Source organism: Saccopteryx bilineata, chromosome 6 (assembly GCF_036850765.1).
Source record: "Saccopteryx bilineata isolate mSacBil1 chromosome 6, mSacBil1_pri_phased_curated, whole genome shotgun sequence".
Taxonomy (NCBI): domain Eukaryota; kingdom Metazoa; phylum Chordata; class Mammalia; order Chiroptera; family Emballonuridae; genus Saccopteryx; species Saccopteryx bilineata.
The window spans coordinates 108,901,746-108,929,277 of record NC_089495.1 but is presented as its reverse complement, the minus strand read 5'-3'; the positions used below and the strand labels follow the sequence as shown (position 1 = coordinate 108,929,277).

General features: G+C 39.9%; 2 protein-coding genes across 2 annotated transcripts in view; one reads left to right on the top strand and one right to left on the bottom strand.

Annotated features, from left to right (window-relative positions):
* LOC136309356 (uncharacterized) overlaps positions 1 to 27,532 on the bottom strand; it is a 97,556-nt gene that overhangs the window by 69,951 nt on the left and 73 nt on the right. Inside the window, exon 2 of the mRNA XM_066237529.1 lies at positions 26,924 to 27,349. Within this exon, the coding sequence (XP_066093626.1) occupies positions 26,924 to 27,349 (426 nt within the window). The remainder of the gene's footprint in view (positions 1 to 26,923; positions 27,350 to 27,532) is intronic.
* Positions 26,336 to 27,532, top strand: part of INTS6 (integrator complex subunit 6) — an 88,279-nt gene continuing 87,082 nt past the window's right edge. The window contains exons 1-2 of the mRNA XM_066234138.1: positions 26,336 to 26,962; positions 27,334 to 27,411. Of these exons, the coding sequence (XP_066090235.1) occupies positions 26,852 to 26,962; positions 27,334 to 27,411 (189 nt within the window). The 5' untranslated portion in view covers positions 26,336 to 26,851. The remainder of the gene's footprint in view (positions 26,963 to 27,333; positions 27,412 to 27,532) is intronic.

The following is a 27,532-nucleotide window of genomic DNA, read 5'->3' as shown; positions in this document are numbered from 1 at the left end:
TTCTGTTAAGAAATCAGCTGACAATCTTATGTGAGCTTCCTTGTACAAAACTAACTCCTTTTCTCTTATTTCTTTTATGATCTTCTCTTTGTCTTTAACCTTTGGTGTTTTAATTATGATGTGTCTTAGTGTGGGTTTCTCTGTGGGTTAATCTTTTTTGGGACTCTGCATTTCCTGGACTTGTACGTTCATTTACTTTGCCAGATTAGAGAAGTTTTCAATCATCTGTCTTCAAATAGGTTTTCAATCCCTTGCTTTCTGTGGTTCCCCTGTGATGCAGATGTTGGTATGCTTGATGTCCTCATTTTTTTGAAAGAGATAGAATCAGAGAGAGGGACAGATAGGGACAGACAGACATCAATTCTTTGCTGCAGCTCCTTAGTTGTTCAGTGATTACTTTCTCATATGTGCTTTGAGAGGAGGGCTACAGCAGAGTGAGTGACCTCTTGCTCAAGCCATTGACCTTGGGCTTCAAGCCAGCAACCTTTGGGCTCAAGTCAGAGACCATGAGGTCATGACTATGATCCTATGCTCAAGCCAGCAACCCTTTACTCAAACTGGATGAACCGGCGCTCAAGCTAGCAACCTTGGGGTTTTGAACCTGGCCTCTGTGTCCCAGTCCGATGCTCTATCCATGGTGCCACTGCCTAGTCAGGCAAACTATCAAATTTTAAAATTATTTTTTCTTTTTACTGTTTCAATTGTATTTTCTGCTACTTTGTCTTCCAAATTACCCATTAGATTCTCTACTTCATCTAATTACTATTAATTCTATCTAATGTATTCTTCATTTAAGTTATTGTATTTATTTCTGTCTGGTTGTTTCTTTATGGTGTCTATCTCTTTGTGTAAGTTCTCACTGATTTCATATATTTTCCCCCTAAGTTCATTGCACATCTTTATAATCAGTGTTTTGAACTCTGAATCTTGTAGATTGCTTGCTTTCATTTTGCTGAGTTCTTTTTCTGGATTTTTGCCCAGTTCTTTCATTGGGGACGTTTGTTTTCTCATTTTGGCTGCTTCTCTGTACTTGTTTCTACATATTAGGTAGACCTGCTCTGTCTCCAGTGTTGGCGGGTCATCTGATGTGGAGGGTGTCTGGTAGGGCCCAGTGATGCAGACTCTCTGGCCACCTGAATCAGTGCTCCAGGACAGTCCTTGTGTGGGTTGTATGCGCCCTCTTATCATAGTTGAGCCTTGATTGTTTTTGGCACATTAGTGGGTAGGATTGACTGTTGGACTGACTGGTATGAGGACTGACCATGACTACAGCAGATAAGCTGTAGTGTGGAGGGTGACCACAAGGAGTGGGATTCATTGCAGCAGAACTGTGGTATCTGCTGAGACAACCCGTCGTGTGTGCCATTTGTGCAGCTAATTGGGTGGTACTTTGGTGTGGTCTGAAGTTGGCCACTGGGTGTGTTGGTTCCGGAGCCTCTTGGGAGGAGCTCCCTTGCAGGGCCAGGTCAGCCACTGCCTGGATCTGCCTGGGCCACTTGATGGGAGCTACAAAGTGATTTGTGGTTGCTAGCTGGCTGCCTGTACTGGGCCTGGAGGCCCTGGGAAAGCTATACTGCAAACTACTTAGCAAGAGATACAGCTGCTGCTTGTTTGTGGTTAGTGGACCTTTGGGAAATTTAGTAAAGTTTGTAGCATGGGCCAAGGCTTGCAGCTTATAAGGAACAGCCCCTGAAAGAGGTTGGGTTGGTGCATGGGTTGGACCTCAGAAAATCACCAGGGTTGGCTGAGTTTGATGTAGATTCATATTTAGTGTCCACCTTCGCCTGCAGGCTGGGTTTGGGGAGAGCACAGCAAGGGAACAGTGGTGCCTGCCTACTGGCTCTGTGGGGCAAGGGCTTAACAAAGGAACAATGGGGCTCGCCAACATTAATTTCATTTTTAAATGACTGCTTTGCCAACGATGTTATAACAATACCTTGAGCTATGTACTAGGAGGGAGTACATTTACTTAAGGAGGAAAAGGGTCAATTATAAGATGTATACTGAAATAGATATGTTTAGAACTTCCCCCTCTCCTTTTTGGTTCACTTATTAAAATAGTCTACTAGCCTTAAACAAAATACTTTACAATCTTATACAATATCTTAGGCATTGTCAACAACTAGCTAACAATGTTAGGTTTCATCCTTACTCTTTTTGTCTGTTACATGTCTGTTTTGCAACATGTGGCCAGAGCTTGGACAACCTAGTGGATGAGATACCTGATCTCCTCAAGGACTTAAAATATAGGCCTTTTATTATTAGAACTATTTAACGATGATGTTAAATAGAGATTTAAAATAAGAATTTTCCTTTGATAGCTGTAAAATGAGAAACAAACTTACATACTCTGATATAACAGTGTCAAAATATTATAATTACATTGTAATTCAGACAAAATGAAAGAAAGCCGCAAAAATGTTTTAAGTAGTTTCCTGAAATCTGATTTATGAAATTGCCTTGAAATATTTTAAAATTTTATGTATATATGTATGTATGTATGTATTTTTAATTGAGTTTATTGGGGTGACACTGGTTAAAATTTTACAAGTTTCAGGTGTGCAATTCTACAACACATTGTCTGTACACTGTACTATACAGATGTGTCCACCCCACAAGTCAAGTCTGTTCAGCTTTGAAATATTTTATATCTGAGAAAATAAGGCAGGAAAAGTAGTTCATCCATAATGAGTACACATTTTGAAAATCTGATTCATCTGGCCCTAGCCGGGTGCCAAGTGCTGGAAGCTCTGCAGGCGGTGTGCCCCTAACCAGGGCAGCCCGCTCCCTCTGGGTTTCTCCTTCCTTTTCTGTGGTCAGCATCAGAATGTTCTATCCAGTGAAATATGTTAGGAAAAACAGCCTTTTGGATTACAGACTGGGAAGCCATCTTCCAGAGCAAAGCCCCGATGAGCCTGTTGTACTACATGAATATTACTGCAAGCTCAAGGCACCGAGCCTGGCATACCTCAGAACAAGAAGGTGAGCAAGATGGGAATCCTGCAGCATGTCGTCTACTTCATCTGGGACCGGAAGGTCGCCCTGGACTCGCACCCCATTATTGTCAGCCTGAACTGCAGCAACCAGGCAGAGCCAGGTGTCCAGGACACTGCTGACCACCCAAAACACGAACATCAGCATCCTGTCCTTGCAGGCTTCTGAACTGCCTTCTGAATTGACATCGAATGACAGCAAGAGCAATCCAGTATTCTGTTATGTAAATGAAGTCTTTTGGTCAGAAATTACCTTTCTGACATAAACCTACTGAATGCTGTGTGTATGTGTGTGTGTGAACTCTAAAGGGTTGTCTTGTACAGTGGTAGAGATGTAAATTTCTGCATACAAAGTGTAATGATTTACTTATTCATAATAAACTTTAAAGAAAGTTTAGTTGTAAACTTAGCCTTTTTATTCAATATATATCAAGTATGTTTATTGAAAAAACATCAGCCCTGGCTGGATGGCTCTGTTGGTTAGAGAGCATACCGTCCCGAAGCACAGAGGTTGTGCGTTTGATCCTTGATCAGGACACATACAGATACAGCTCAATGTTCTCCTCTCTCTCTCTCTGAAACAATAAATAAAAATAAAAATGAAAAACCTAACCGTTTCCTTGAGTAAGGGTTAGAGATGGTTAGGAGGACAGGGCATTGCTAGCACTCTCCAGCCCTAAGTGAGGAGCAGGTAATCTTCTTCAACTGGAATTTCTGGTGGTTTCCTGCCAGTTCAGATGGCTTAGCCTGATCTGTGAAAGCCTGATCTATTGGATCTGAGTAGCTAATAGGTTTCATAATTGTTTATGAAAGTGAAATGGTATTCTTTAAAAGTATGAAAGGATCATGTTAGAAGCATCAGTGAGAAAAATGAAATGCACTTTTATTTTATTTATTTATTTATTTATTTATTTTTTGTATTTTTCTGAAGTTGGAAACCGGGAGGCAATCAGACAGACTCCCGCATGTGCGGGGCTGGGATCCACCAGCATGCCCACCAGGGGGCGATGCTCTGCCCATCTGGGGCGTCGCTCTGTTGCATCCAGAGCCATTCTAGCGCCTGAGGCAGAGGCCATAGACTAGAGCCATCCCCAGCGCCCGGGCCAATTTTGCTCCAGTGGAGCCTTGGCTGCGGGAGGGGAAGAGAGAGACAGAGAGGAAGGAGAGGGGGAGGGGTGGAGAAGCAGATGGGCGCTTCTCCTGTGTGCCCTGGCCAGGAATTGAACCCAGGACTCCTGCACGCCAGGCTGACGCTCTACCATTGAGCCAACTGGCCAGGGCCTGAAATGCACTTTTAAATTAAAAAAATTTTATCTGCAAAAGATACAGTGGATTAAAGAGAAATGTGCATTTTACTTGTTTTCATAAGATAATAAAAACGTCTTTTCAATATTGATATTGTTAAATCTAAACACATTCTCCTTCACAACTGAACCTTTCAGCAGTGACAGTATTGCTGATAGAATGAAAACATCGACACGGGTAACTACAGGTAACAGCAGGATTCATGCTAAATTGAGGTTGGTGTAAAGGTTGTAAAATGAAGCTGGGAGAGGTGGAATTAGACTCAATGACATAATTTAAAGAAATACAACAATTTTCTTTTTTTGAAATACAACGATTTTCTATGAAACAAGGGTTTACTATACATGATGGGTGGGGTTATTCTAAGCTGACAGAAAATAAGCAAGAAAAGTTCAAAAGAGAAAAAACATGTACAGGCTTCCTGGTGGACCTATGTTAGTTAAAAACTGCAGTTTTAAGATAAGCATACATACATACACATAGAAAAATTAACTGGATAACTGAGTCAAGTATTTTGGTAATTACAGAGAAAAGATAAATCTTGCAATCAAGGAGTTTGGGTTTGAACTTTATCATTGGTTAAATTCATCAGTTAATCATTTCTTCTTATTACATTACTTGTGTTATCTTATATTATATTTTGAGAAACAAACCTAAACCAAAATTACATTTCACAGATTTAAAAATTAAAACCACACTATCTATTAACATCAAAGGTCACAATATTGCTACATGAGAAACTAAGAGGCTGAGTCATATTCATGGAACAATGACATGTTTAAGGCTTGAAATAGAGGAATCAATCCAGACTACAGGTTCCTCTGATCTGCATTTAAATCACAGCTCCACAGCCCCTGTTTGGGACACCTAGTTTCTCTGATGTTTCCTTTCCATGTGACTCACCTTTGCTGGAGGAATAACTACTCAGAGTTGTTGTAAAGATTTAGAGCTGTTAGTATTTATAAAGTACTAAGCATAATAATTCCTAGATAGACTTTTTAAATGGCTAGATTTCCTATCTTTTAGTACACACACACACACACACACACACCCTCAGTTTTATCATGGGATTCACGGTACACTATGTATCACATCCATGAGGTAGATGTTACTTCTAGGTATTTTTATATCTATGAAGTTCTGAAAATATTTTTCATATTTGTTTGTAAAAAATGGTTACTTTTCTTATGAAATGCATATTTGGTTTTTTCTTCTTGTTTCACAAAATCAAGTACCTTACATAAAACTTCTGTTAATGTCATTCTAGCGACTAGAAATTCTTGCATCTGAATCGGAAATCAAGTGATTCCACAGATACATCTTTTGAAGATCTTTACTTAACAATAAATGAGTAATACAAATAAACATGTGGAAAACTTTAATGGTTCAACAAATGTTATTTTTCTAACATGGCACCAATTTGAACAAGCTTCAGTCATGATAAAATATATTTCAATGATAATAAAATACAATAAACAAATATTTCCCAACTTATAAAACATAGAGAAAAAGGTCATTTATATTTAAAACTTTTGATTCTACACTGTACAATCATGACCACTGTCCAAATGATAATCTGGTTCAACAAATAAGTTTTGAAAAGTTGCCATACCAATATTTTAATGTCAAATAAAATTTTAGTAAAATTTTGTTTTTCTGGTAAAATTATTTGATTACCATGTTGAATTCTTTACATCAATTAAAACACTCTATAACTACTATGGAAGAAATTTGAAGATCACCACTAGGTTTATTTTTTTCTAATAAAATAAAAGCTGCGTGTTTTTTAGCCTCTACCAGGTACCAAGCACACACTAGGCAATGCACATACATTCCTCTCGGTCTTGGTAACAGGTGAACAACAATGAGATTGCTGGTTGTCCTCCCAACAAATAGTGCAGCCAAAGTGTCCTCCCAACACACTTTGCAGAGAAGAGTGACTATGTGACATAGTTGGCCAAGAGAAATTATTGAGTGGTTCCAGAAAATCTCTTTTTAAAGGAAGACCAGCTCAGCTGACATGCTTTCTTTCCTCCTTCGCATTACTTCTACCAAAGCAAACTGCAATACTGGAGGTAAAATAGCAAATTACCAGTTGACATGCACACAATAAGATAGGCTGAACAAGAAAACAGAGAAAGCCTCAAGTTTATAATGATGTTATAAAACTTAGAATGGACAAATAGGGCCTGCCTGGACTGCCTGCCACCGACGTAAGTGATAAAAAAACCCCAAAACATTGTTTTTCAGGTTTCTTATTCAGGATGAATACAACTATCAACTGTTCACCTGCAAAGAAAATGTTGACTTCTCAGTTATAGTCTGAGAGGAGGCAACCCAAGTGGTAGAAAATAGAACAATTTGATACCTAGGTATCAGAATCATTAACATCTGACTTAAAAGTGCTTTGAGAACCTTCGACTAGAAGTGTTAATAATGTTAGAGGTTATTAAACATTTCCCTCAATTTTATTTCAATAAATTTTCTCTTTGGACAAGTGTCTTTAACCCTAGCTCTCAGTTTACTTATCTTTAATACAAGAGAATAGCACTAGGTTATTTCTAAGGTTCTTTACAGAGAGAACTATTAAAATGTACATATTGGCCTAAGTACAACAAAGGCCAATAAGTACAGGTGAAACAACAACCTGACCCAAAAATGCTTTATTCCTGGTAATCTTATGAAGACTGCCACAGAGCCACAAATGTACACAATACAAAATTTAATACATAAGAGTCCTATTATCCCTGAGACTCAGAGGAATAGTTAAACAGATATGTAGTGTCATACTCTGTATCGAGGTTCACATGAACGTGCTGAATGGAGTCACTAAAAGATTATAAACTCTAGTCTGAATCTTGTTTTTCTTGACAGATGGTGCCTTTTTTTGTAGAAAGTATAAACAAAAGTGCTATACATGTACATCATAGGGTATAGTATAGTAAAAGCTCCCTTATCCAACACTGATAAAGTGATTGGTGGATTGAAGAAGTAAATTAAAGCAAAGAAATTTTTTTAATGATGCTGCATGCCTTAAACATTTTATTTTAACTTGAACTACAAGTGTATTTTATGTCAATCTTTTGAAAATTAAAATACTTGTAGATTTTTACTTTTTCTAGGCTTTTGCAGTTTTCTTGTTTTACCTAATTTGACAGCAAATTTTTTAGTGACTTTTGTTTCACATTCCACTGCTTTACATGATATTTAATTAAAAACTAGAATAAGTTCAACTGGTAGAAAGGAGTTTTGAGGAAAATGCAACTGACTCTACAAGCATGAAACTTGCAGTGGGAGTAGAAGTTCATAATTATATCAGAGAGAATTTTACTAGTTTTGAGTATTTACCATGCTGTGGGAATGTTTTAAAGAGAGAATGAGAAACATCAATTCATCTGGTGAATTAAGCGTATGTCATGGGAGCTCCTATGTGCCTATCATCAATGATAGATATTGCATAATCACGTTAAGCTATTTTATTTGTTGTTTTAGAACACAGGTCTTTGGAGATTAGTGAATTGAACATTAAAATGACCTTCTCATTAAAATCCTAGAGCTCTCATCCTGTTATCCTTCCTATCTGATGTTTATGAACAAATTCTCTCCTTATATTTTGCTGATTGCCTGTCTCCCTGTCATTTTCTTCTATGACTGAGTCTCTGACTTGTTTCATGCCAGGTATTCTTGTTTCTATAGTCTTTTCAGGGAATGGAGTCTTTAGCTTAAATGTTTATTAGAAGATTAAATAATTATGGGAAGCTCTAACAGAGTGCCTGGCATAAGCAGGCAATAAAATGTTTGTTTTTGGCCCTGGCCGGTTTGCTCAGTGGTAGAGCGTCAGCCTGGCGTGCAGGAGTCCCGGGTTTGATTCCCAGCCAGGGCACACAGGAGAGGCGCCCATCTGCTTCTCCACCCCTCCCCCTCTCCTTCCTCTCTGTCTCTCTCTTCCCCTCCCACAGCCCGGGTTCCATTGGAGCAGGGTTGGCCCGGGCGCTGAGGATGGCTCCGTGGCCTCTGCCTCAGGTGCTGGAATGGCTCTGGTTGCAGCAGAGCAACGCCCCAGATGGGCAGAACATTGCCCCTGGTGGGCATGCCAGGTGGATCCCGGTCGGGCGCATGTAGGAGTCTGTCTGACTGCCTCCCGTTTCCAGCTTCAGAGGGATACAAAAAAAAAAAATGTTTGTTTTCTTCCCATTTCTTGATGTTATTTGCTATTATTGCATTCCTTACTTGGAGCTCTAATGCTTGTTTAATCTCGTAGAGGTTGACCACTGCCTGCCAGGATTTTGCCCACACGAGTCAGGATGATCTGCTTGTTTGTCCATACTATGTCATATTAGCCACTAAAGGTATTTTCTTTGAGCACTTAGCATGACCCCAGTCTTACAGGTTAGTTTGGGCAAACATCCATTTCCAACAGCTGCCTCAGTATCCATCCTCTCTACCTCTAAACTTCTCTAATATTGATCTTGTCATTCACCATATATTTAAGCATTTACTATATACTGGTGTATTAATAGAGGTTCTCCAGAGAAACAGAATCAATAGAAACACCACATCAATATATGGAGAGAGAGAGAGAAACAGAAATTGACTCATATGATTTCGGCAGATGAGAAGTCCCAAGATCTATAATCAGCAAACTGGGGCCTCAGGAGAGCAGATGGTATATAATTCCAGTATGAAAGTTGGAAAGCTTGAGACCCAGGCAGAGCCAAAGCTTCAGTCTGAGTCTGAACGCAAGAAAAGACTTAGCTCAAGGTAGATAGGCAGGAGGAGTTCCCTGTTACTTCAGAGATGGCCTCTGTTCTTTTTAGGTCTTTGATTAGAGGAGGCCCACCGACTTTGGGGAAGGCCATGTACTTTACTCAGTCTACCTTTCAAATGTTAATCGCAACCAAAACAGGCTCACAGGCACAGAAAAATGTGTAGCCAAATATCTGGGGATATTGTGGCCCATCAAGTTGAAACATAAATTAACCATCACACTAGGTACTATGCTAGGCATTGTTCCCATTCTTGTCATTATTCTGATCTCTGAGAAGTCAGTGCCCCTTTTTTCACACTGTAATGTTTCCACTTATGGTCTTTTTTTTTTTTTAAGAGCAAAAACAATTTAATCATATATTGTAGCATTAACAACAAAACTTACTTATATTTTTACAACCCTTTGAATATGGATACTATTATCACCCCTAATTCAGAAGAAATTGAAAATTGGAGTAAGTCAGTTGCCTACAATCATGGACTAAAAGATGGCAAAGCTGAGTTTGTAAATTTAAGGAGTCAGACATAAACCCACATGCTTAACACCGGGCTACAGTGCTTTTAAATAAAACAAAAAAGACACAACCTGTATATGGCTGTAAAAGAAGAAAAATATGAGATACTAATTTAAAATTATTTGCCTGCTTATCATAGAAAACTGAAAAAAATATTAAAAAGTATGAAGACAAAAGCACCCAACAATCTCAGTATTAATGTTTTGTTAAACGTCTTTTCAGTCTTTAAACAAATTTTTTAATTAAATTTATTGGGGTAACATTGGTTAATAAAATTATATAGCTTTCAATTGTACAATTCTATAATACATCACCGGTATGTTGTAGTGCGTGTTCACTCAGTCAAGTTCATTCTGTCACTATTTATTCCCCTTTACCATCATGTATCTCCCCCATCCCCTTTCCCTCTGGTGATCTCTATACTTGTTCTCTGTGTCTATGAGGTGTTTTTTTTGTTTTGTTTTGTTTTTACTTAATCCCTTCACTTTTTTCACGGAGCCCTGCAAACTCCTCCCCTCTGGTAGCTGTCAGTCTGTTCTCTGTATTTATGAGTCTGTTTCTATTTTGTTTGTTGTTTATTTTGTTTATTAGATTCAACATATAAGTGAAATCATATGGTATTTGTCTTTCTCTGACTAGCTTATTCACTTAGCATAATACTCTCCAGGTCCACTCATGTTTTCATAAAAGGTAAGATTTCCTTCTTTTTTATGGCTGAGTAGTATTCCATTGTGTAAATGTACAGCTGTTTTTTTAATCTACTCACCTACTGATGGACACTTGGGCTGCTTCCAAATCTTGGCTATTAGAAGTAATGCTGCAAATAATATAGTGTGCATATATTCTTTTGAATTAGTACTTTGTTTTCTTCAGATATATTCCCAGAAATGGAATCATTGGGTCATAAGGCAGGTCCATTTTTAACTTTTTGAGAAAAGTCCATACTGGTTTCCATAGCAGCTGCACCAATCTGTATGCCTACCAAGAGTGCACGAGGATTCCCTTTTCTTCACATCCTTGCCAGAATTTGTTTGTTGATTTATTGATAATAGTCATTTTGACAGGTGTGAGGTGACATCTCATTATGGTTTTAATTTGCAATGCTCTGAAGATTAGTGAAATTGAGTGTTTTTTTACATGTCTGTATGTCCTTTTTGGAGAAGTGTCTATTCAGATCCTTTCTTCATTTTTAAATTAGATTGGTATGTTTGTGTGTGTGTTTGTGTGTGTGTGTGTGAGAATTGTATAAATTCTTTAAAAATTTTGGATATTAACACCTTGTCAGACATATCATGGGCAAATATGTCCTCTAATTCACTGGGTTGTCTTTTCATCTTGTTGATTGTTTCTTTTGCTATGTAAAAACTTTTTAGTTTGAGGTACTCCCGTTTGTTTTTATTTTCTCTGTCCAAGAAGAAAAATCAGAAGAAATATTGTTCTGAGATTTTACTGCCTATGATTTCTTCTTTTCATGGTTTTGGGTTTCACATTTAAGTCTTTAATCTATTTTGAGTTAATTCTTATGCATGGTATAAGAAGGTGTTCTAGTTTCATTTTATTTTTTTTGTATGAACCTGCCCAAGTTTTCCAACACCATTTATTGAATAGACTATCTTTATCTCATTGTATGTTCCTGCCTCTTTGTTAAATACTAATAAACCATAAGGCATGGGTCTATGTTTGGGCTTTCAATGGTCTATATGACCACTTTTTATGCCAGTATCATGCTGTTTTGATTACTATAGTTTGTACTATAATTTGATATCAGGTATCATGATTCCTCCAACTTTGTTCTTTCTCAAGATTGCTGTGGCTATTCAGGGTCTTTTGTAGTTCCATATGAATTTTTGAAATATTAGTTCTAGTTCTGAGAAAAACGCTATTGATATCTTGATAAGAACTGCACTAAATCTATAGATTGCTTTGAATAGTATGAACATTTTAATGGTGTTATTTCTTCCTATCCATGAAGATAGTATATGTTTCCACTTACTTGTTTCTTTTTCAATTTCCTTCCTCTGTCTTATAATTTTCTGAGTGCAGGTATTTTACAGCCTTGGTTAAATTTATTTCTAGTTTTTTTAAATGTAATTATAAATGGGATTGTTTATCTCTGTTTCCCTTTCTGATATTTCATTATTGGTGTATTAAAATGCAACTGATTTCTGGATATTTATCCTGATACTTTACTGAGTTCATTTACCAGTTCTAGTAGTTTTTGTGTGGAATCTTTAGAGGTTCTCTATATACAGTATCATGTCATCTGCAAATAATGTCAATTTTACTTCTTTCCTTCCAATTTGGTTGCCTTTTATTTCTTCTTCTTGTCTGATGTGGCTATGACTACCAGTGCTATGTTGAATAAGAGTAGTAAAAGCTGACCTCCCTGTCTTGTTCCTGATCTCAATGGAAACAGTTTTTGGTTTTGCCCATTGAGTATGATATTGGCTGTGGGTTTGTCATATATAATCTCTATTATGTTGAGGTATGTTTCCTCTATTCCCACTTTGCCAAGAGTTTTTTTTATCATAAATGAGTGCTGGATTTTATCTAAACCTTATTCTGCATCTATTGATAAGATCATGTGGTTTTTATCCTTCAGGTTGTTTATGTAATCTATCATGTGCATTGATTTGCAGATATTGTACCAACCTGCATCCCTAGAATAAAGCCCACTTGATCATTGTGTATGATTTTTTTTTAAGCAAGAGGAGGGAAGATAGTAAAACAGACTCCTGCACACACCCTGACTGATCCACCTGGCAACCCTCCTCTGGGTCCAATGCTCAAATCAACTGAGCTACCTTCAGCTCCTGAGGCTGACACTTGGACCAATCAAGCCACTAGCTGCGAAAGGGGAAGAGAGAGAGAGAGAAAGGGGAGAGGGAGAAGAGAAGAAAATGATCACTTCTCATAGATGCCCTAACCAGGGACCAGACAGACCCAGGACATCCTCAGGCTGGGCCAATGCTCTATACACTGAGCTGACTAGCGAGGGCCAAATGATCTTTTTAATGTATTGCTAGACCTTGTTTGCTAATTTTTTATTTTAGATGTTAGCACCCATGTTCATAAGGAATATTTGCCTATAATTTTTTTTCTTTGTAGTGTCATTATCTAGTTTTGGAATTAAAATAATGCTTGCCTTGTAAAATGAGCTTGGGGGTCTTCCCTCCTGTTGAATTTTTTGGACTAGTTTGAGGATAGGTTAGTTAGTTCTTTGAATGTTTGGTAAAATTCACCTGTGAAGCCAGTACTTTTGTTTGTTGGGAGTATTTTTATTACTACTTTAAATTCATTAATCAGTATATTCAGATTTTCTGATTCTGATTTATTTTTGGAAGATTGTATATTCCTAGGAATTTATCCATTTTGTCAACATTGTTCAATGTTGGCATATAATTGTTCATAATATTTTCTTACAATCCTTTGAATTTCTTTGGTGTCAGTTGTTACTTCTCTTCTTTCATTTTTTATTTTATTTATTCATGTTCTCTCTCTTTTTCTTGATGAGTCTGGTTAAAGGTTTGTCAATCTTAATCTTTAGAGAGAACTAGCTCTTGGTTTCATTTATCTTTTGTACTTGTTTTAGACTCTATTTCAGTTATTTCTGCTCTGCTCTTTAGTATTTCCCTTCTTCTACTCACTTTGGGCTTTATTTGTTATTTTTCATGTTCAATTAAGTGTAAAGTCAGATTGTTTAATTATGATTTTATTTTGTTATTTCTTGAGATAGGCCTATAATGCTGTGCATTTACCTCTGAGGACTGCTTTCACAGTGCCCTATAGATCAGGCTGTTGTGTTTCCATTTTCACTTGTTTTAATGTATCTTTTGATTTCTTCCTTGATCTCATTACTAACCCATTCATTGTTTAGTAACATGTTATTTATTCTTGGTGTTTGTGTGTTTTTCAGTTTTTTTTCTTATATTTGATTTCTAGTTTCATAACATTGTGGTCAGAGAAGATAATTGATATTATTTTATTTTTATTGAGACTTGTTTTGTAACCTAACATGTGGTCTATCCTAGAAAATGTTCTATGTGCATTTGAAAAGAATGTATATTCTGATATTTTGGGGTAAAATATTCTGAAGATATCAATTAAGTTCATCTGATCTAGTGTGCAGACATTTAAGGCTGTTGTTTCCTTGTTTATCCTATGTTAGAAAATCTATACATTGGTGTCAAGGGGCTGTTAAAATCCCCTACTATGTCTGTGCTACTGTTGATCTCTTCCTTTGTGTCCATTAAGATTTGCTTTATATGTTTTGGTGTTCCTATGTGGGTGCATAAATGTTTACAAGGGAGCATTCTTGTTGAATTGATCCCTTTATCATTATGTTCTTTGTCTCTTGTTAAAGACTTTTTTAAAAATGTTTTTATCGATTTTTGGGGGGGAGAGAGAGAGAGACTTTTAGTGTGTATCTTTCATTCTAAGGTGGATCAATTTTAGATAGCATATATATGGGTCTTGTTTTCCTATCCATTCAGCTACCCTATGTCTTTTTATTGGAGCATTGAAGCCATTTATATTTAAAGTGATAATTGATAGTATATAATTATTGCCATTATTCTTTATAACTATATTTTGTGTTTTTTAATTTCTTTTTCTTCTTCTTAAAGAAGACCCTTTAACATTTCTTGTTATACTGATTTGGTAATAAGGAATGCCATTTTCTTATCTGGTAAGCTGTTTTGAATTGTAAATGATAGCTTTGCTGGAAAAGTAGCCTTGGTCACAGGTCCTTGCTTCTTATCACTTTATTTAATGCCAATCCCTTCTGGTCTGAAATGTTTCTGTTGAGAAATCAGCTGACAATCTTATGGGAGCTCCTTTGTAGGTAACTTTCTCTTGTTGCTTTTAAGATTCCCTCTTTGTCTTTTCCTTTGCAAATTCAATTATAATATGTCTTGGTGTGGGGCTCTTTGGGTTCTTCTTTGGGTCTCTCTGTGTTTCCTGGACTTGTGCATCTTTTTTCCTTTACTAGGTTAAGGAAGTTTCCAGTCATTATGTCTTCAACTAGATTCTTGATCTCTTGCTCTCTTTTCTCCTTTTGGTACCCTCATGACGAAGATGCTGTTACACATCATGTTGCCCAGAGGTCCCTTAAGCTTTCCTCATGTTTTAAAATTATTTTTTCCTTTTCCTTTTCTGATTTGGTGTCTTCTGCTACCTTGTCTTCCAAATTGCTGATTCAATCTTCTGCTTCATCCAATCTACTGTTTATTCTTTCTAGTGTAGTCTTCATTTAAAATATTGTATTCTTCATTTCTGATGGGTTCTTTATAATTTCTATATTCTTAGTCACATTTAGTGAGAACTTTGAAGTTCTCAGTAAGTTCCTTAAGCACCCTTATAGTCATTTTTTGGAACTCTATATCTGGCCAATTGCTTGACTCCATTTCATTTAGCTCTTTTTCTGGAGATTTCTTCTGTTCTTTCATTTGGGTCATGTTTCTTTGTCTCCTCATTTTGGCTGCCTCTTTATGTTTGTTTTTATGTATTAGGTAGACCTACTATGTTTCACAGTCTTGGTATGGTGGCCTTATGTACCCTATGTCTTTTTATTGGAGCACTGAAGCCATTATATGAGTCCTGTGGGACTCAGTGGCACAATCTGCTTAATTACCTCAGCTATGTGCTCATGAATGTTCTGTGTGGATTATATGAGCTCTCTTGTTGTAACTGAGTCTTATTTGTTCTAGTCCAATTTGTGCATGGGGTCAACCCTCAGGCTGGCTGAATCTGAGGTCAACCATGACCACAGTGTATGAGCTGCCGCACAGGTGCTGACCACACAAAGCAGAATTTGCCTCAGCAGGCTCTGGTGCCTGCCAATGTCTCCTTTTGGAAATGCTGTTTGTGAAACTAAATGGATCCTGCCCTAATGCTGTTTAAAGCTGGTCACTTGGTGTGTTGGTTCTGGGGCTTCTTTGCAGGGATTCTGGTGTAGGTCAACACCAGACACTGCCTGTGACTGGCTCTGAGCAACCTGTTTGAAGCTCCAAAGCAATCCAAAGTTTGTGGCTTTCACCAGAATAATATAGGTTCAAACATGGTGCCAGTATTGAGTCTAAGGATACTCAGCAGAAGTCCTAGCAAATACCAAGTCTAGCTGCCACCCAGCCATCATGTACCTGTAGACCTTTGTGTTGGGGCAGGGTCTTCGGGAGTCATCAGGTTGAGGCCAGCAGTTTATCAGGCTCATACAGACCAGATTTTGACCATGCTCTGCACTGGTTGGGCATGTGAAGGAAAAATGGCTCTCATCCTAGAGACATACAACTCAGTCTGTCCCAGCAGGATTGGGGCTGCTAGAAATTGGGAGGGTGGAGCTAGTGGACCTCCCATGACAGGGAAGCACCAGTCAGGCTTGGGGGAATGTTGGAGGAGTGGCCCCGTCCCCCAGTCACACAACTCAGGCTGTCACAGATTCTGCCCAGACTTCTTGGGGGGTCTCCCTGGCAGGGCAGGCCAGGCCAGCAGGAGTCAGGAGGGTGGGGTGACAGGGAGTCTAGAGAGTGAGGTTGATGCTATAAGGTGGGGAGTACTCCATCCAAAGAAAGATGGGACTTGTGGTATTGAAAAGGGTCTCATCAAGGGAACCTGGTAGCTGCCCCTTCAGCTCTCTCCCCAGAGCCACAAACTCTAGTCTCTCCTCACACAACTCTAGTCAACACTGCTCTCCCTTTGCCAGGGCCAATGGTGAATGGCTGTGAGCAAGATTTTAAGAGTGTGCCTGTGCCTCTAGCAGATTTCCTGTCTCTCCCTGGCAGACGGAACCCCCACTGATTGTTCCAGCCAGATGTGTGGACACCTCTTTCCAGCTGTGGTACTCTGGGCTGGGGAGTTTGGCATGGAGTTGAGATCCTGCATGCTCCTCAGGGGGAATCTCTGAAGCTGAGATAGCCCTCCATAATGTCACATGCTGCCTGTAGAAGAGGGGTCAGCACTTTTTGCATCTCTGTCCTTTGTACCAGTCTCGATGTGGTTTCTTCTGTAAATCCTATGTTATAAGACTTCTGTTCACCTAGTCTTCAGTTGGTTATTATATATTGCTCTATATTTTAGTTGTAATTCCACTTTGACCCTGGGAGTAGGTAAGTGTAACTTATACCTACATTGCTGCCATCTTCCCCACTTATGATCTTGACCTAATTCTCTCCTTTTACTGATACCTGCCATACCTCTCCAATGTGTTTATTTTGCCTCAACGCTGTCTCTATCTAAAAACATGTTTGAACTTTTCCTTGGCCTTAAAAGAGAAGCCCTTTTAGGTCCTTTGAGTATTATTTCATCCTCTTTTTCAGTGAAAAAAGGAACATTTATAGCCTCTGTCTTCAGCCATTTCCTAAAATCCTGATTTAATTAACATTGTTTCTTTTGTCTCTATTTCTAACAAGACCCTTAGAGAAGTCAACCACAGATTCCTCAAATATAATGTCTTTTGTTGTCTTTACTTTGATGTTACAGTAATATTTTTTTAAAAATTCTCCTTTCTGAAATTCTCTTTTTTGCTTTGGCAAGTTGCATTTCTGGTTGCCCACCTTCTTCTCCACTAATTATTTTGGTTTCTCTTTTTTGTCCTCTTAGGTAAATGTTCCTCATAGAATTTTGAACTTATTTTTGGCATTTATCAAATGCTACTCCATGTTTTAGTTATTTCTATTGTATAGGTTTAAGAGGGAAACACCTAGTCCCACCATTTATCTCTCTAATCTGCTTTATTTTTGTCCAGAGTACTTATCACTGACATAATATATAGTTTACATATTTATTTTCTCTTTCTCATCCTCCCAGTGAGAGCAGGGATTTGATTTTATTCACTAGTGTATCTCTAACATCCAGAGCAGTAACTAGCAAACAATAATCTTTGAATTAATACAAAGATTTATGTATAGGGATGTTCAATGTATCACTATTCATAAAAGTAAAACATCTAGGAATAAACAAAGCATCTAGTAGCCAGAGGAAAATAAATTGATATATCCATAAGATGGAATATTTTGTATTTATTAAAAGTCATATATAAAAATATGTAATGAAAAATGCTAACATATTAAGTAGAAAAGAAGCAGGAAAGAAAAGAATATATTGAAACCCAATTATCAGTGGCTATGTCTGGATAGTAATTTAAAAGTGATTTTTGTTTTTCTGTTATTTTTGAAATTTTGAACTTTTTGATAACTCTTTTATATAAAAAAATTTAAAGTTGTAAAATCAGTAAAGCTTTTAAGAAAAAATGCTCCTTCATTCAGCTGCTTTATTTTCTTCTTCTCTAGACTGAATTTCTCACTTCAGTGAGAGAGATGAATTGCACTTACCTTTTGGCAGTATTATATGTGGCCTTGTATAATGTGTCTGTATTTTCCCTACTAGGCCTTACACTTTCTTTTATTTTGTGTGTGTGAAAGAGACAGAGAGAGTCAGAGAGAAAGACAGTCAGGGACAGACAGACAGGAAGGGAGAGAGATGAGAAGCATCAATTCTTTGTTGCAGCACCTTAGTTGTTCCTTGATTGCTTTCTCATATGTGCTTTGACCGGGGGGGCTACAGCAGACAGAGTGACCCCTTGCTCGAGCCAGTGACCTTGGGCTCAAGCTGGCAAGCCTTGCTCAAACCAGATAAGCCCACACTCAAGCTGGTGACCTCAGGGTCTCACACCTGGGTCCTCCGCATCCCAGTCTGATGCTCTATCCACTCTGCCACCGCCTGGTCAGGCAAGCCTTACACTTTCTGAAGTCAGAAATCATGTCTTACAATTTTCAGCCCCTTTAATACTTGTCTTTATATTCAATAACTGTTTAAATGAAATATGTTAAAAATGTTTTAACAGCTAGGAATAATATATAATGTTATTTGTTTAGGGAAAACATCCAATTATGTTATTTTCTTATATTAATCTGATGTCCCTCATGACGTCTTTAAAATACTGTTTAAAGCTATATTAGAATGATGACTATAGTACAAACGTTTTTAGGGTATGGCTTATATGAAAACAGTATATGAAAACTTTTGAGTAAATTTGAGCATGATAGATTTCATGGACTGACACGTTAGGCTGGGCTGGTATAACAAAGGGATTATGGTACAAATGGATATAAAACATATGATTCAAATATGACATTTATTTCTTGCTCTTAAGAATGGGTGTTCGTGTTGGTAGACAGGCTTCCTGCACACATTTATAGTTCCAGGGCCTTCCATTTTATGGCTTCCCAGGTTACAGAGTATGTCCACAGTATGCTAACTTTATTTACTAACCTTTGCCTCCAGTAGGTTAGTTTGTAAATTCAGTGAGGGCTTAGAATTGCCAGATTCAGCAAATTATAATAAAATACAGGATGCCCAGTTAAATTTGAATTGCAAGTAAACAACACATAAATTTTAGCATTATTATGTTCCACGTATAGTTGGTATATATACTTAAAACTAATCTGAAATTCCAATTTAATTTTGAGTCCTGGATTTTATCTGGCAGTGCTTTGAGGGTAGGTATTAGGTCTAGCTTATTTAACGCTGAATCCCCAGAATCTGAAACAGTACCTGTTGAGTTTAAAAGATAAGTCTCTTAATACTATTTAATTGATAATTGGTGTTCTGCCTATCAAAGAGAACTTGTATCAGCAAAGAATACTTTTCAACAGAGAAGACTTTAATATATATCAGCCTTTCAAACCAGAAATGTTTTACTACACATCATTAGAGTAAGTGGATAAAAGCTGTCTCTCCCTAGATATCTGTATGACAGTCTCTCACTTCTTTCCAGTCTCTCGTCCAACGTCATTTTTCCAATGATGCCTTCCCTGTTCTCCATATCTAAAACTGCAGCTCTCTTCCCTCTGCAACACTTTTTTTTTAACTTTTCTCCACTTTATTTTCCTCCTTAACACTTTGAGTAATATAGCATATAATTTACTTATCTTATTGTTCACCTCTTCTGCTAGAATGTAAACTTCATAAATATAGGCATTTTCTTCCCAGTTTTATGCACTGCTAGATTCCTAGCTTCTGCACATATTAAGGATTCAATAAATATTTGAACAAATGACTGAATAAACACCATTGGTTATTAGAATTTGTAGTTACTAGTATTGTGATGGTATTCATTTTACATGACGTAAGATGGATTTCATCTAAAAAACATGATTCTGCTTGCATCTACTCTGTTCACCAAGTTCTGTCAATTTGATCACCTCAATGTTTATAACTCTTTCTTTACCTTCCTTGTTGCCACATTTGTATGAACAAAATGATTCAAAGTTATTCCTTGGATTAATCCAGAAATTGCCTAATTGGTTTACTTGCCCACTGTCTTCCATTCTAATGCATCCTCCCAATTGTTACAAAAATTATCTTTCCAAAATGAGAATCTGATTATATCACTCCTTTGACTCAAAGCTTTGTCTCCCTATCACCCCAAAGTAAATTAGAAATTTCCTACTTGGGCACAAGAGGCCCTTTCTGATGTGGCCCAGCCCTAACTCCTCCCACTCTTCCACATGTTCCAGCCCCAGATGATTGCAGTCTGCTGAGACAGCACTCAGTTGGTAAGATTAGCTGCCCTATGTTCAGTGAGAGAGCTCTTTGAAACTTATTTTAAGAGCTACCAGCACTAAATGGTATTTTACTGATTATAAGATGTACATTTCTATTTTAACATCTATAAAATTGAAATTTAACTTGAAATAATGGTATCTGACAATGCTGTCACCAGAAAGTAGCATACATGTACACATTTTGCAGTTATTCCTGGTGGCACAACTAGATAATTGCAACCCTAGACATTTCAGTCAACCATTTAAAGAAAGTATGTAAATCCTGGTTGTGGTCTGAAAATTTCTTATTGATACCTTCTAGTTATATCAAGAAAGTACCAACATCGAAACTCACAGAATAGAAGCCAATGGTTTGGAAAAAAATACTGAAGACAATAGAGAAGTCTTTTAAAACATGTTTCATCACCAATGCCCCTGGTTGAAACTTACTGCAGTGTGGATAAATTTTAATTGATAAAAAGCATTGTGTCATAGTTTAATTAGCATTTTTTTCTTTCATGACCTGTGGTGTCTCAGCATTGATAAAATAGGGTATGTTACCTTGTATTTTCAAAACAATCCTCTAAGATAGGTCTTATTATATCATGTCCAGGGTCTGCTGACTTATCATAATAGTATATTCTCATTACCTGTTTATCTACCTTCTGTCTTTTCATAGGTTATAAACTGTCTATGGCTTACCACAGTAGCTGTCACACAGTAGGTGTGCAATTAATATTAAGATTTACTGCAGTTTTTATGCTCTTTTACTAGAGAAACTGTTCCATTGTGATTCTAATTCTTAACTTGGATATATTCATTTTCAAGACTGATCTTGAATCATCTCAGACTTCAACTATTACTGTGAAATACTGGTCTTTGGAAAGGTCCAATTTCTTTTTAATAGTGGTACCTAGTAGCATTTTCCCCCTGAGGATTAATATTACATAATATTAGAATGACCAAAATAAATATCCTTGTACATGTATTATCTGAATATATTTTGCTACATAGTTTCACATCTAATTTTTTTTAATTTTTCTTTATTTATTCATTGTGTGAGGAGAGAGAGAGTGAGAGAGAGAAGGAGAGAGAGAGAAAGGGGGGAGGAACAGGAAGCTTCAACTGCCATATGTGCCTTAGACCAGGCAAGTGCAGGGTATTGAACCGGCGACCTCAGCATTCCAGGTTGATGCTTTATCCACTGCGCCACCACAGGTCAGGCTCACATCTAATTTTTTATATCTATTACTTTTTGTTTTTTTCTCAACCTTTCAAGTTCATTGACAATTGTGATCCCAAAGAGAAAAGCAGAGGGCTAAGAAAACGGTAAGCCAGCCACAGAAACTCTGTTAGGTTACATATGAGGAACACCAGCTTTATCTGATTATTTTGTTCAGATGGCACATCCTGATACCATAAGGCAAGACATTGCACATAATTATTTTTAAACCGTGTTACCCTGCTTAATTGGTTTAAAATAATTTAAAAGGGCTCTGGTTGGCTTCTAAAAATAAATCTAATTAGTCAGTTTTTAATTCTGTTAGAATAGTTCCATTTCAACAATTTAGTCACTATTCTTTCAGGTTTCATATAATTTATTCATTCTCTTTAAAATTGGAGCCATTTGGTCAACACTCCTTTGAAAACAGCCAGCAAAGAGCAAGTTTTCTCCCACCTACCTTTTTTGACCAATGCCCTCCCAGAAAAACCTTCCTTAATCTCCTAGACTGCAACAGCACAGGGCTTAGCACATACTACTCCAACTAGTTCTCCCTCTAAGCATTGCAAGAGCTCAGTTTCTTTAGCTGAGTCTGATGAAATACTTGGCTTGCATTTAGAGGCCATATTTTACAAAAACACGCCTGCATATACCCAGAATCTTTCTAGAATCACATTCCAGATTCACAGAGATTGAGTGAAGAAGAGTTTTATGTTTTCCATCTCATGTTTTACTCTAAGGCCTAAACTCACCCAGGGGGATTATAGAAGTCTCCAGCACTATTTAGTTCTCTTTTTATTTTGTCAAACATATTTGAATTTAAGTAATTTACATAAGCATATGATGCAAATTCACTGTTAGCTATACTGGTATTACACTTATAGTCCCCCTCCCCCTTTACTTTGCAGAGTTTAGGAGTTTAATAGAGTAACTCTAAGGGTAATACTGGATGCTAGACACATACATTATTTTTATACTTTAAGTACATAGTCTTTAACCAGTATTATTTATAAGTTTTACCTGAAGAGCTTTTTAAAAAATGAGATGACCAGGACCCATTTCAATTCTACTGAATCATCTATTGAATCTCTTTCTTCGGTTTATGGGGATTTAGTACATTTATTATTTTTTTAAAGATTTTTTATTTACTTATTCATTTTTATAGAGAGAGGAGAGAGAGAGAGAGAGAGAGAGAGAGAGAGAGAGAGAGAGAGAGAAAGAGAGTGGAGGGCGGAGGAGCAGGAAGCATCAACTCCCATATGTGCCTTGACCAGGCAAGCCCAGGGTTTTGAACCAGTAACCTCAGTGTTCCAGGTTGAAGCTTTATCCACTGTGCCACCACAGGTCAGGCCCATTTATTATTATTTTTAAACTCTGCAGGTAATGCTGATGGGCACCTCATGGCCCAGAACCTTGCTTTAAGCCACCATCAAGCAATAGCTTAATTGTCAACCACAATCACTAAGAATAAACTTGGCCTATTCCACAATTTTATCCAGGGATAACTCAATGTTTCCTGCTTTCTGATTGCCTCTGGATTTGCTGCCTATTTATGTCCTGAATTCTTTCCTGTTCTCCCTCAGGGCCTTGATTTCCAGCACTTCTGGGTTTCTGAATTGGGAACCTGGCCTTTGATCTCAGATACCATCATAAGTGTAGGTTCTGGTTATGTGTTCCAGGTTGGCTCATTGGACTTGGCTCTCCTGATCTTTGTGTCTAATCCTGGCTCTCCCACGTACTTCCACTTATGACCCTAGTATGACAATCTGCCAACTCCACTGAGTCAGGGAAGAAAGAGCCATGATGACTCTGAAATGATTTTAAATAACTGTAATTGGTAAGGTTGTTATTATTTTATTTTTAGCGCGAGAGAGAAAAGAATCAATTCACAGTTGCATCACTTTAGTTGTTCACTGCTTCTTATATGTGCCTTAAGTAGGGTGGGGGGTGCTCCAGCTGAGCCAGTGACCCCTTGCTCAAGCCAGCAACACTGGGATCAAGCCAGTGACTCTTGGGCTTCAAGCCAGTGACTATGGGACCATGTTGGTGATCCCATGCTCAAACCAGGGATCCAGCACTCAAGCTGGCGACTCTGGGGTTTTGAACCTGCGTCCTCAGCATCCCAGGTTGAAGCTCTATCCACTGTACCACCACTGGTCAGGAAGGACAGTACTAATGCATGCTCATCTACTTCAGTTGTCTAATTTTATTCCCTTCAAACCACAGCTTTGTACATAGCACCCCAAGTAAAAGCTCTCCTTTATATGGAAAAAAAAAATCCTTAGTCTAGAATAAAAGCCCTCTACTCTCTAAATATGACCTACCTTTCTGGATCTTATACTATTCTCTGTGGGGCTGGTGCTCCAGTCAAGCTGAACTTCACTGTTTTCCAGAAAGACACTCGTAATATGCTGACTTGTTTTCTTCACTACGTTTTCAACGCCTAGGACTTTTCACCAGTAGCATCCTCTTCCTTTATCAACATATCCAAATCCTACCAATCCTTTAAATTGGTATTTCTCAAAGCTGAGTAATATAAAAAAAAAAAACTGTGGTGAATCTACAGAATACATTTTTGGACAGGCTGGGGTCCACAGGCCAGTTTGAAAAGAAAAGATAAGGAAAACTAAATACTTCCATGACAATCTTTCAACTGCAAGTTATCACTTTGAAAGAGTAAATTTGTCTTCAGAACTGATAAAACAATTTGCATATTGTTAAAACAAAAATTTTAAAGCATTAAAGAACTCTTGATTTTTAGCTCCATGTCTAAGGTCAGTTGTAGAAACACTGCTTTAAGGCACAGCTTAAACATATTGACCCTGGAAAATGTTTTCATCATCCCTCACTTATACATTTTTTTCTTTTTTGAGTTTAGTATCCAATCACTTTCTACCTTGCAGTAGCAAATAAAATGTATGTAATAGTTTTCTAGAAAAACTGTAAGTTCTTTGAAGGCAGGGACCATATTTTATTTTTTTTAAATCCACCAGGCCTCAGCAAGTACTAGATGTAAGAACTGTAAGACCTGCATCTTATTTCGTAGTCCAAATCTCTTAAAAATATCTCATTCTTCTATGATACATACAATATATTACTGAAATTGTCCTATTGCTACAAAAAGTTCAGAGATTGTCTTAAATGTTAGGAAAAGTCCAAGTTATGAAACTAAAGATTTAAACAAAATGCCACAAAGCACGACTCTTCTGTGTTACTGTGAACAATGTTTTTACATTGTTCAACAGGAACAATGTAAAAATAAAATGATAAGTAGGTAAATAATAAAAAATTTCAGGATAGAGTAAAAAAGTAAAAATACAAGGCTAATAGGAGAGGACCTATAAATATCTATGTAGTCTTATTAAGGCTTATATTTCTAATTCAACTTGTATTTTAGGCAGTCTTCAGTGTTTTTTGTTGTTGTTGTTGTTGTTGTATTCTGAAGTTGGAAACGGGAGGCAGTCAGACAGTCTCTCACATGCGCCCCACTGGGATCTACCCCGCATGCCCACCAGGGCCCGATGCTCTGCCCATCTGGGGTGTTGCTCTGTTGCAACCAGAGCCATTCTTGCGCCTGAGGCAGAGGCCACAGAGCCATCCTCAGCACTGGGGCCAACTTTGCTACAGTGAAGCCTTGGCTGCGGGAAGGGAAGAGAGACAGAGAGGAAGGAGGGGTGGTGGTGGTGGAGAAGCAGATGGGTGCTTCTCCTGTGTGCCCTGGTCGGGAATCAAACCCCGGACTCCTGCATGGCAGGCCGACGCTTTACAACTGAGCCAACGGGCCAGGGCCAGTCTTCAGTTTTTTAACTAGTGTATTTGAGTAAACTTTTCTTTGGCTATCTAGGAGAGGATTCATTGCTTCAGGCATGATGACAGCGGCTTGTTTTAACCTAGAACTTCGTCCTTCATACAGTATCTGGACAAGCGTGAGAGAGGATAGTGAAAGAGACAGGAGGGTTATGGGGAGCCCACTCTCTGGGTCATCTGAGCAAGCTGAAGTCAGTTTTTTCACTTAAAAATAGAGTAATAAGTTATGGTTTGCTAACGCCCCTTTAAGCTCTGAACTGATAGCCTACAGCCATAAGTAAACATGGTTTGAAGGAGGTATTTCTTTGGGTAGTGCCGGTTATTTCTCCCCGAGCAAGGGCAACAAACTTTACAGAGCCTTCTCCCATTTCCTTTTAGGGCTGAGTTAGAAAAAGCGCTGTTCCCTTTCTGGTGGGTCCTCCAACGAGAGAGTTTCTAGCCTGCTCCGGGTTCAGCCCTCACCCCAATGCCAAAGACGACTGCTCCGGAGAAGGTTGGCCCCTGTCCTCACCAGGCAGGAGGAGCGATGTGACTCGCGATTAGTTCCCGGTCATAAATAACGTCTCACTTCTCCTCCCCCGTCCCGGGTGCGCCTACGCTGGGCCCGCCCTCCCAGGCCCAAGCCAGTTCTGCCGCCGACCACGGGCGTGTCTCCTTCCCCTAACTAGTGTTTAATTCTTAACTTAATCACCCCTTCGCTCGACCCCAGGAAAGGGGTTTGCTACAGCGACCTCCAACGGAGAGGTGAGACCAGCGTCTATTTCCCTTCCTATCACATCCTCCAGCCAAGGAGAGTCCCGCAGCGCGGACGCGCAGACTCAAGCCGCAGCCGACCTGCGCGCGCCTACGCGGCTCCCGCCCCCGCCCCACGATCTATACGCGGTTCGTTCCCGCCCCTTCCCAAAGCCCGCCTCCGCGCCTGCCGACCCGCCTGCTCACCCCTCGCGCTCGCTCGCGCGCGTACCCGACGCCCCGCCTTCACGCGTGCTCAATAACACTTCCCGGGGCCGGCCTACAAGCTTCTCCCGCCCCCGAGCTGTTTGAATATGCTAATGAGAGGCTAGAGACTAGCCAATACAATAGCGGAGCGGTGTATCACATGGCACGAGGACGTGTCAGGGGGCGGTGCCTCTGCAGCCCCTGCCCGAGTTAAAACCGGAGTGTGAGAGAGAAAAGCGCTTCAGTAGCGAGAGGGGCTGAGAAAGTGGTGACACCGCCGGGGTGCGGAGGGAGTCCCTGAAACTTCTCTTAACAGCCCCAGGGCCAGTCTCCTTTTAGCCCACTCCCCTCTTTGCCAGCTCCCAGGTCCCCACTCCCTGCAGCGGGGGTGGGGTGGGGAGCCAGGCCCGTCTCCCGCTGGGACACACACAGGGGCCGGGAGCGGGGACGGGACCCCCGAGGCGGGGGTGGGGGGGGGGAACGGACTGAGAGACAGACGGCCGGGCGCCCGCCCGAGCGGGCAGGCGGGCAGGAGGAGGCGGAGACGGGGGTACGACGGGGAGGACTGGCTCTGGGAGTTTCCTCTCAACTATCGAGGGAGAAACTCCCCGCAGCCGGAGGCAAGACCCAGACGGTGTTTTCCTCCCGGGAGCCGCGCTCCCTCGCCCCGCGTAGCGGCGGTCGCCGCCGCCACCGGCGCCTCCACCTCTACCATCTCCTCTTTCTCTACCACTTCGGGCCCCGGTGTCCCTGGCCAGCACTATGCCCATCTTACTGTTCCTGATAGACACGTCTGCCTCTATGAACCAGCGCAGCCATCTGGGCACCACCTACCTGGACACGGCCAAAGGCGCGGTAGAGACCTTCATGAAGGTACCGACTGACCGAGCCCGGACCGGCGGCCCGCGGGCGGCAGGGGTGGCGGGGACAGCGGCCGGGGGCGGCGAGGCGGAGGTGTCGGGGACCTGACTGCGGGAGCTGCCGGGCTCGGGGACCCCCTCCCCCACCGCGCGGGCGGCGGGCGCTGCGAGCCGGGCTCGGCCCGGGCCGGGGCTCTGGCCCCAGGCGGTGTGTAGGAGCCGATTTGTGTGTGGGGGGCAGCGTGGAGGGGTGGCCGCGGCTGTGCGGTACTGGGGGGGGGGCGGCGGGGCTGCTGGGCACCCGTTCGCCGCCTGTAATCTCGCCTCTGCTTCCTCTCTCGTTCGCCCTGTTCTCCCTCCCGTCCCCCACCCGCTCTTCCGCAGCTCCGTGCCCGGGATCCTGCCAGCAGAGGGGACAGGTACATGCTGGTCACTTTCGAAGAGCCACCCTATGCTATCAAGGTAACAGCCCTCGCCCTCCCCCTTCCCTGTTCCTTCCTCGCTCGCCCTCCCCGCCCCCCCATTCACCCTTCATTATGCTCCCCTCCCCCTCCCGCTGTGCTCTAGGCGCTGAGGTCTCTTT